This window comes from Camellia sinensis, chromosome 10 (assembly GCF_055761805.1).
Source record: "Camellia sinensis isolate YWXY chromosome 10, ASM5576180v1, whole genome shotgun sequence".
Classification (NCBI taxonomy): domain Eukaryota; kingdom Viridiplantae; phylum Streptophyta; class Magnoliopsida; order Ericales; family Theaceae; genus Camellia; species Camellia sinensis.
Genome location: NC_138970.1, coordinates 139252738 through 139263368, shown reverse-complemented (window position 1 = coordinate 139263368; position 10631 = coordinate 139252738). Strand labels below are relative to the sequence as shown.

Here is a 10631-nt window from a genome sequence, read left to right as displayed (position 1 = left end):
ATTTTAATAAAAAATCGCTATTTATATCAAAAGTTATATTATTTTAGTAATAGTGGTATTTGTTAAGCAAACTCAGCCTTCACCTTCACAGTTGCAGTCTTCACTCTCAACACTGCCGAAGCAGGTGCACCAGCATGATCAAAACAACTCCACCTCATCTGAAGTCTGTTAGATTAGTTAGCACTAGTTAGTATTAACTCTAGCAGTTGTAAAGTTGTTAGAACTATAGTTAAATGTAACTATAGTTAGGTAGAGTATATTAGTTTATAAATACTGTACATGATCAAGTGAGATCAATTTGAATATTAATAAAAAATCTGTTTTGACTCTTCTCTGCTTTATCTTGAATCTGCTTTATGGTATCAGAGCTACTAGCTCCAACGAGTCTTGTTCTTTCCTCTTCGAAGCTCCTTAAAGCTTCTCTCCCATGGCCGATTCATCTAGTTATGCATCTCCATCACTTCCTTCCAATCTCACACTCCTTATATCAAATCTCAGTTCCTTTGTCACAGTAAAGTTAGATTCAACTAACTACATCGTCTGGAAAAATCAGATACAAAATATATTGCGAGCAACCAAATTAATCGGATTTGTCGATGGATCCATTGATTGTCCATCATCTACTCTCAGCGATGCAAGCAACAAAGAAGTTTCTAATCCTGAGTATCTTCAATGGATGAATGTCGATGCTCATCTTCTTAGCTGCATAACCGCTACGCTGTCTCCTGCAATTTTTTCCTCTGTTTTTCATTGCAAGACTAGCTATGAGGTATGGACTGTTCTTCAATCTCGGTTCACTTCTCTTTCTAGATCTCATGTTCATCAACTCAAGAACAAGATGAATCATCTCACTAAGAAAGGATTAAGCATGGATGCATATCTGACTGAGTTCAAAACCATAGCTGATCAGCTAGCTCTAGCATGTGCACCTGTTGATGATGAGGATATAGTTCTCTTAATCTTGAATGGATTGCCCGCTGAGTATAATGCTTTTAAAACTTCCATCCGCACCAGATCTGATTCCATGTCACTTGCAACTCTGAGTTCTTTACTTTGTTCTGAGGAGATTCATATTGAAGCTGCAAATAAAAGTTCTCAAGCATCTGAAATTCCTTTTGCCTATGCTGCAACTACCAGATCCTTTTCTAACAGAGGTGGTTCTAATGGTTCTCCTAGAGGCTACAGAGGTAATTTCTCTAACCGAAGTGGAAGTCGCTATTTCCGAGGATCCAGCTCTCGTCGCGGAGGAAAAAATTTCCAATCTCCACATCTACCATTTCAGCAGTCTCAGTCTAGTGCATCTTTTCAGAATTCTCCACCACATCATACTGGTTCTCTAATTGTTTGTCAGATCTGTGGCAAATACAATCATACAGCCTTGGAATGTTGGCATCGCATGGATCATAATTTTCACACAACCTCTGGTACACCTAAAGCAGCATATGTGGCTTCTGCTTCTCCATCTCAATTTCAGTCCTCTTCTGCTCCTCCTACTTGGTATGTTGATTCTGCTGCAACCAGCCATATTACCAATGACTTGAATCAGCTTTCTGATTATCAGCCTTATCAAGGCACTGATCAAGTCACAATAGGCGATGGTTCTTCTCTTCCTATCCATCACATTGGTAATGGTTTGCTTCCAACTCCTTCTTTTCCACTTAAACTCCAACAAGTTCTTCATGTTCCTCATATTTCTTCTAATCCGTTATCTGTTCATAGACTCGCATCTGATAATAACTGTTCTGTTATCTTTGATGCTGATAAGTTTGTTGTTCAGGACAAGGATACCAAGAGCATTCTGTATAAAGGCCTTAATTCTCAGGGTCTTTATCATGCTCCTCAATCAGTTTCCATGTTCTCTTCATCTTCTCCACAGGCCTGTTTCAAGAGTACCAATTCTCCCACTGCTGCTTCTTCAACTGCTGCTTCTGCTCCAAATTGGCATCTCAGACTTGGACATCCTTCATCCACAAAGCTTCATCACATCCTTAACACTTTTCATTTGCCTTCTCACCCGTCCTCTGGTTTATGTCCTCATTGTTGTGTCTCTAAGACACATAGGCTTCCTTTTAGTTTGTCCAATTCAACTGTTAATAAACCTTTAGCTCTCATTCATTCAGATGTTTGGGGCCCATTTTCTGCCTCTGTATCAGGCTACAAAGTATCAGGCTACAAGTATTATGTTGTTTTCATTGATGATTTTAGCAAATTTACTTGGTTGTTTCCGCTTCATTACAAGAGTGAAGTATTTTCTAAATTTCTTGAATTCAAAGCTTTAGTTGAAACTCAATTTTCTACATCTCTTAAAATTCTTCGCAGTGACAATGGTGGTGAATACTTATCTACTGAATTTCAAAATTTTCTTAAACAAAAAGGTATTTTACATCATCTTACTTGTCCTCACACTCCTCCTCAAAATGGAGTGGCTGAGCGAAAACACAGACATCTCATTGAAACAACTATTGCTCTAATGCATCATGCCTCTTTGCCTTTAAATCTTTGGTTTGAGGCACTAGCTACAGCTGTCTTGCTAATTAATAGATTACCTACTGCTAAGCTTCACAATCTTACTCCTTTTGAAATGTTGTTTAATAAACCTCCAGATTATTCTTTTCTAAGAATTTTTGGTTGCAGGTGTTATCCTTGGTTACGGCCCTACACTAACCACAAGCTTCAACCTAAGTCCATTCCATGTGTTTTCATTGGTTATCATCCGTCAGTAAAAGGGTATCGCTGTCTTGATCCCTCTACAGGTCATATCTATCTTTCTAGGCATGTTGTGTTTGATGAAACTTGTTTTCCTTTTGCATCTTGTTCTTCTTCTTCTTCTTCCCCAGTTCCATCAGTTACTCAATTACATTCTTTTTTCTGGCCCTCTACTTCTTCTTCTGTTTCTTCTTTCAGCTCTCCTTCTTCTGTTTCTCTTTCCTCATCTGCACCTCCAATTGTTCCTCTTCCTGTTCCTAGTTCTGCTAATCACCCTATTTCTTCTACTGCTCTTCCTCTGTCCAATCCTCATCCTCCAGTTTCTTCCTCTTCTTATCCTATTCCTATCTCTTCCATTTCTATTGATTTACCTCTCTCTGCTCCAGTTTCTACTCATAATGCTCCTCATATAAGCTCCAACACTCATTCTATGGTCACTCGGTCTAAATCTACTTCTCTTTTTCCTACTGCTCATCTGGCTCAAGTTCCCACTGAACCTTCTTCCTATAAGGAAGCCTCTCAATCTTCAGCTTGGACTCAGGCTATGAATGAAGAATTTCATGCCCTTCAACTCCAACATACTTGGTCCTTAGTTGACCTTCCACCCAACAAGAATGTCATCGGGTGTAAGTGGGTTTATCGCTTGAAAAAGAACTCTGACGGTTCCATTGCTCGTTATAAAGCCCGGTTAGTGGCTAAAGGTTATCTCCAGGAGGAGGGTATTGACTATGAAGAAACCTTTAGTCCTGTTGCCAAGCAGCCTACTATTCGCATTTTATTGTGTCTGGCACTTCATTTTGGTTGGTCTATCAAACAATTGGATGTATCTAATGCTTTCTTGCATGGTGTCCTTCATGAGGAGGTTTATATGACTCAACCCTCCGGTTTTATTGATTCTTCTCATCCTCATAAGGTGTGCAAATTGCATAAAGCCTTGTATGGGCTTAAGCAAGCTCCTCGGGCATGGTTTTCTACATTCTCCACTTTTCTCTTGTCCCAAGGTTTCATTGGTAGTCATTGTGACTCTTCTTTGTTTATTAAGAAGACTGCATCTGCCATCACCATTCTACTTATATATGTTGATGATATTTTGCTAACTGGGAGTGATGTTTCTTATATTACCTCATTGCTTGCTCAAATGCATAAAGTTTTTTCCATGAAAGAGTTGGGTTTTCTGAATTATTTCTTAGGCATTTCTGTTCACATGTCTGCTGCTGGTTTCTTTTTGCATCAATCTAAGTATGCCACTGAGATATTAGCCAAAGCTGGGATGTCCCACTGCAAGCCCTATGCCTCTCCCATGGCTACTAAATCCTCCAGCTTCCCCGACTCTGATCTTCCTTTTGCTCAGCCTGCTTTGTATCGCAGTATTGTTGGGGCTCTTCAATATCTGACCATTACTCGCCCCGACATTGCTTTCGCTGTCAACTCTGCCTGTCAACATATGCATGCTCCTTTGGTTAGTCATTTTAATGCTGTCAAACGCTTATTGCGTTATTTGAAAGGAACTCTTCATAAGGGCCTTCAGTTTCAGCCTGGCCCTCTTGTTCTCACTGCCTATTCGGATTCCGACTGGGCTGGGAATGCCCTTGACCGCAGGTCCACTACTGGCTTTTGTATTTTTCTGGGTCCCAACTTGGTTTCTTGGTCTGCGAAGAAACAACCTACTGTTTCTCGCTCCTCCACTGAAGCTGAATATCGCGCTCTTGCTCAGACTTCAGCCGAGCTTAGCTGGCTTGGCATGCTTCTTCGGGATCTGCACATTCCTTTTGTCCCCCCTACTCTATGGTGTGACAATCTCTCTGCCATTGCCCTGTCTAGTAATCCGGTTTTTCATGCTCGGTCTAAACATATTGAAGTGGACTATCATTTTGTTCGTGAGCGTGTTGCTTCCAAACAGTTGCTTATCAAACATCTTGCTACTGCTGACCAGATTGCTGATATCCTCACAAAACCCCTTCCAGTTTCTCGGTTTAACTTTCTTCAACACAAGCTTCTGGCTCATTCTTCTCCTGTCAGCTTGACGGGGCATGTTAAGCAAACTCAGCCTTCACCTTCACAGTTGCAGTCTTCACTCTCAACACTGCCGATGCAGGTGCACCAGCATGATCAAAACAACTCCACCTCATCTGAAGTCTGTTAGATTAGTTAGCACTAGTTAGTATTAACTCTAGCAGTTGTAAAGTTGTTAGAACTATAGTTAAATGTAACTATAGTTAGGTAGAGTATATTAGTTTATAAATACTGTACATGATCAAGTGAGATCAATTTGAATATTAATAAAAAATCTGTTTTGACTCTTCTCTGCTTTATCTTGAATCTGCTTTAGTATTATTACACTTTTCAAGAAAAAAATTTTAAGCTTATTCTTAATATGTTAAAATTTTATTATGAGGGAGTTTTGACCGAATCGCTATTGAAAATATGGTCCACACACGTACATCATTTTCAGGTCCCTAATTGTATTCATATAATATGCTAGATAAAGAAATTTGAATGAGGGAGATACAGATGAATGAAATGCAAAGAGAGCAATATACGAAAACAATTTGACTTATTTTAAGTTTTCATTTTAATTTGATAGAACGTTTGGATTTGGTAAGCTCGTTTTGAAATAAATTTCGTTGATTCGAGCTTTTCACTTTTTTAGACTCATTGAGTAGAATATTTATGCAAAAAATAAAGTTGATTAGATATTAGCACCTATATGTTTGAATTACATTTATTTTAAAAAAAATGGACCACAAATATAATTTTAAGAATAACTATCCATTCTTTATAATATACATTTGATTCAAACATATAGTTATTGCTATCCAATTATCTTAATTTTTTACATAAATATTCTATTTAACAAATTTTAAAAAATAAATAGTTCGTATCAGCAAAATCGGACCTGTGATAACCTCTACAGACTTTTCAAATTTTCTTATGGTTGGATGTAGACATGAGAGTGGAAGGCAAAATCACCATTTACGAATCACTAGCCATTCAAACCTCAAGAGGTTGATGTCTTTAGCTTGGGTCAGGACCACAATTGATGGATCAAAATTGATGAATTCATACGACAGAAAAATCAAGTCAACAGAACCAATGGATTGTCCTAGAACTCATGGTCTGAGTTCATGACTTTGATTCTCTCTCCAAATCAGATGTAACCAAAAACAAAAATGTAATTTCACCAAACAATTCTCTTCTAGATAATTTGATTGGTGGTTAGATAAGTTTTCAAATTTTGCATTTCATGTTATTTTATATAAGTAATGATATGCAAATACAAAATTCATAAATAATTTTTTTGAATGATGTGATTCAATGTGGACCTTTCAATTTAAAACAGAATATCACTACAAGACTTTGCACATTTGGCGACTAAAAAATATTTAGTCGCCAAAGATGTCACTTTGGGCGACTAAAATATGTATTAGTCGGCGTTGGTATAGGATGTAGCTACTAAGAATTTTTAGTCGGGAAACATTATTTATTGGCGACTAATTTATTTTTTTGTCGGCAAAAATGTCATTTTTAGCGACTAAAATATTTATTAGTCGTCGTTAGTCTGAATTTTATGCTACTAATTTTTTTTTAGTCATCTTGTATTATTTTTTGCCTACAAAATAAATGTTACTAGCCAAAAACTAGGTATATTTTTATGGTTACTCTTTTGGCGACTAAAAAATTTAGTGGGCAAATATTATTTTTTCCGACCAAATGGAGATTTAGTCGCCAAATACTTTTGGTGACCAATAAAATAGTCGCCGTTTAATTACCTATGGCTACCAAATAGGATAGTCGCCAATAAGCACCCTTTTGCCGACAAAAATTGATTTTAGTCTCTAAAGCTTGAAATTATTTAGGGCGCGAACTCTTTTATTGTTGCCCGTCCCTTTCTCTGTTACACAAAACAATAGTCAAACCTCTCAGACAAAGACAATCAGACACCAAACCTCAGAGAGAAACACCTTATCGCAACCCACTGTACGAAGGACATTGCCACAGCCACGGCTACGGGTACGGGTACGGCTATGGCCACAGTCACCGCCGCAAAGCACCACCAGCACAGCCACAGATCACAAGTTCTCTATCTCTCTCTTGCTCTCTCTCTTTGTCTCTCTCTCTCTCTCTCCCTTCTTCTGTTTCCCCCTTTTCTGATTGTGGCTCTAGGGTTTTATATGCTTGAATCAGTTGAATTTGGTGTTCATTTCTGAAATGGGTTTGGCTATTGTGGATTGATTTCTAAACTACTATGGGTTTTATGTCCGAAATATGGTTTGATTTTGCTAGTTTCATATATTTCTCCCTCTTTTTCCTTTCTCTTTCATTAGTTTGAGTATGAATTTGTTGCTGATATATGCACTTTCAAATTGTATCTGTAATTCTATTTTGAAAGTGCTCCATGTTTATTGTATTTGGATAGAATGGATGCATTTGTTTGATTTCTAAAATTAGAATCACAATTGGGGGTAAATTACAAATACACCTTTGCAAATATTTTGTAGTTTCGTACTGTACAATTTTTTTACCATTTGCTGATAAATAAGAATATGTAGTAGGTGAAAGGATATTTGGGTTGACTGACCTATGGAGTTGAATACTTATCAAAACTTTCTAAAGCAGCGATAGTTGATTTGGCTAACGGTTTCCCCATAATTTTGCAAATCAGTTACTATTTGGACCATCTTTTCACTTTGTTTATATTCTAGTTATGATCATTTTTAGATCTTTGATTTTTTTTTTAAATTTGTTTTTATTTTTATAACTTTAGGGATCTCCTGGAGTAGTAAGATCAATGCTTTGGGACAGTGGAGTTGTATTGGAGAAGTTCTTAGAGCATGTTGTAGAATCAGGGATGATGCTTCATCAAGGTAAGAAGGTCGTTGAATTGGGATCTGGCTGCGGATTAGTTGGGTAATAATAACAACTATTTTTAAGTTCCATCTTTGTCATTATACCATACCATATGAACGGACAGAGTTAGTTCATGTTCCAGTTGGTGAAATGGCTTTCAAATGACGGAAGCAAAAAAATAAAAATAAAATTACATGGTTAATAAATAAGGACTTTTATTAGAATTCTAAGCTGATGAGATGGTAGACCATGTCTATAAATGTGATTAGTAAGTGCATAGCAAGATGAGTGGAATTTTCACTCAGATTTTTCTATATTTATTTACTAATTTTATATGAAAATCATTGCTTCTCTTATTCTATTGTGTTTCCAACTGCATTGCTGCCCTTTTGGGTGCTGACGTTATTCTTACTAATTTGCCATATAGATTAAGGCTGCTGAGGAAGAACGTTGGAACTAATCTGTACGAAAATATTCATGGTTCTGTAGTAGCGGGTCAAGTCATTTGGGGAGAGAAGCCTGTTGTAGAATTGATTCGATCATTACCTAATTATGGTACAAAGATCTTATATCTTCTCTTCTACATAGCAAAGTTTTTAAAAATTGGTTGTTTCTATAACCAAGTAGATATAATGGCCCTGTTTGGTAGAGCTGTGGGAAAGTGCTTATAGCTTATGCCTCAACAGCTTATAGCTTATAACTTTCAGCTTAAGCTGATTTCCAGCTTATTCTTAAAGCATCTCCTGTCTCACTCAAAGAATAAGCTGATTTCTGACTTCCAAAAAGCTATAAGCCATAAGCTATAAGCTAAACTAAATACATCAAAATAGCTTAAATTAAGCTGAAAGCTGAAATAAGCTGTAATTAAGCTCTGCCAAACAGGCACAATGGGTTACAACTACATTGAGTGCCTATTACTGTGCCGTTACAACTGTTATGACTATTGTAATCAATTTTCCTAAGAACCAATACTAGTTCTTGGTTGTTGGATTTTGCACCTGGACCTTCCACATGGCGTGTCTTGACCTACGAATTTAGTCCCATGCTCCATATACATTGTTATCAAATTACCTAGTATTTGTTTAATGCTTCTAGACCAAGTAGTGATCTTTTATGAGTTGTTTTAGTGCTCATTTAAAGTTTTTGAATTTTAGAGTTCCTTTTTTTTTCTTTTATTCTTAATTTTATATAGACTCTTATTGTGTTTTTCTCTTATTTTGGATGAAAAATTTTTTGGGGTCGTATGTAATTTATAGTGAGGATGCGATATGGATTTATTGGCCACATTACTGGAACTTTGTGGCACCCAAACAATAATTATTTTGGCTGGAGAACTTCGAAATGGTACAAAATTTTAAGTTTGATTTGTTCTGCCAAAACCACGAGTGTTTTACATTTATTTAATTTTCATGGCACAAAGTGCTCAAGGTGAAAATTACAAGAGAATTAAAGAGAATTTTTCCAAAAAGAGTAGGTTGGGGGGTGGAATAGGTTAAAAGGACATAATGAATTTGAAAATGACAAAAGTAGGCAGAAAATATAGATGGTTGAAAATAGGACAATCTTGCTTTACATCTGCTTGTATTTTGTCATTCTGTACAAGAGTAAGGAAATAGGGATTACTTTATGAATTGCAGCTCAACTGTTACAGTACCTCTGGTACAGGGACTTTTCTATGTTACAAGGTGTCTCTTTGGAGATGTGCTGGGCTTTGTTGGGTGTGGTTCTCGTATGTAATAATCATGTTAGCTCTTCTTTGTTGCTGTGTTCCATATGTAGGCATATGGGAATATGAATAGTTTATGTTCCTTTGAAGAACCTTTGAGTAGTTCTTTTCCTGATGGTTTACAAACAATAAAATGGAGTTGAATTGGATTAATGCAAGTTGTTCCTTTAATCCCATCATTTAATTCACGGATCTTAGTACTGTGTGGAGTGTGCTTTGAATTGATTTTGATAAATGATTTATGTATGTGCCTCTTGTGCAATGTCAATGAACTAAATGAGCACATGCTGCAGAATTTATGTTGAGATTTGTGAAGAGATTAAGGTTTCAATTACTTTCCTTTCTAGTGGACACACTCTTGGGACTCCATTTACTGTTTGGTGGGAATATTGAAATGAGCCCTTTTTAACTATTCACATGTCTCTTTGGATTAGAATGTGAATAATTTTTTTTAACTGAAAAAAGCAAAAGAAATAACAACATAGTTGCATAGCTTTTGCAATCCCTACACCAATGATTTACATGGATCACTTATAAATGTAAAGCAATGTTGATTACGCTTTCATCCTGAGGAGATGCTGGAGGCTTTTGCCTACTGGGGTCTGCTTGTTAGTCTAGTATAGTTCACCCTGCACAAAAATGTGGTTCTTTTTATTTTGTTTTATATGGATTTTTTGTTCTTAACTATCCTACTACTTTTGTCCCTTAAATTCTGAGGTGATGGTACCATGGATTCTAGAGTTTGACTTATAAGCAGATCAATTTCTTAGGGAGTGTATAATAAGATCACAGTTAGATGTTGGTTTTGATGTTGAAATACCAGGTGAGTAGAATGGCATCTTGGTATCTGAGTTTTTTTTTTTTTTTTTTTGGGTCATGCAGAGTTTCGGTGTTGTTCGAAAGATAATAGATGTCTTGAAGCTAAACAAATAAAATAGAATTTTTTTCTAGGAATCTACATTTTGGTACTTGTGTTTTGGAATGGAAAACTTTCCCTCGAGAACACTAATTTTTTATTTTTTGTTTTGAGCAGCCAAGAACACTAAATTTGGAAACCTATATTTTTTTTCTTATTAGGTTTCTTTCAAAAGACAAAACATCAAATAATGTTAGGTGCATACCCAATCTTTTCCATCCCAAACACATTAATGTGAATAGGTTGTTTTGTTTGTTCTCACTTTCAAATTTAGGGAAAAAATTTAAAATAGACACCGCATTGTCCGGAGATCATCACGAGCACCTCACACTAGATTAAAAAAACTTGTAATAGCAAGTGGTGCGTTAATAGGACGCACGACTCGAGAATTAGAGATAAAAATGTGAGGAAAAAAAAAGAAGGCAAAAACGAGCC

The 10631-nt window shown here is 36.5% G+C and overlaps 1 protein-coding gene and 1 long non-coding RNA gene across 4 annotated transcripts; both read left to right on the top strand.

The window, feature by feature from the left end:
* Positions 1-345: 345 nt before the first annotated feature.
* LOC114287013 (retrovirus-related Pol polyprotein from transposon RE2) lies at positions 346-5006 on the top strand. 3 transcript variants are annotated; one of them, XM_082892442.1, is made up of 3 exons: positions 443-769; positions 861-1187; positions 1377-5006. In XM_082892442.1, exons 2-3 carry the CDS (start codon positions 869-871, stop codon positions 4847-4849), a joined length of 3792 nt encoding a protein of 1263 aa, XP_082748568.1. In that variant the 5' UTR covers positions 443-769; positions 861-868; the 3' UTR covers positions 4850-5006. The 3 variants fall into 3 exon arrangements, with proteins under 3 accessions (XP_082748567.1, XP_082748568.1, XP_082748569.1); XM_082892443.1 differs by having other exon boundaries at positions 1352-5006; XM_082892441.1 differs by having other exon boundaries at positions 346-1187.
* Positions 5007-6642: 1636 nt separating this feature from the next.
* LOC114306492 (uncharacterized) lies at positions 6643-8177 on the top strand. The gene is made up of 3 exons (XR_003644701.2): positions 6643-6782; positions 7472-7571; positions 7982-8177. It is a non-coding gene; the product is annotated as an uncharacterized LOC114306492 (long non-coding RNA).
* Positions 8178-10631: the final 2454 nt, after the last annotated feature.

Coding starts and splice junctions, on each gene's coding strand:
- LOC114287013 (XM_082892441.1), top strand. CDS start 428: ATGGCCGATTCATCTAGTTATGCATCTCCATCACTTCCTTCCAATCTC. Junction 1,188..1,376: donor TTCTCCTAGAGGCTACAGAG/GTAATTTCTCTA, acceptor ACAATCATACAG/CCTTGGAATGTTGGCATCGC.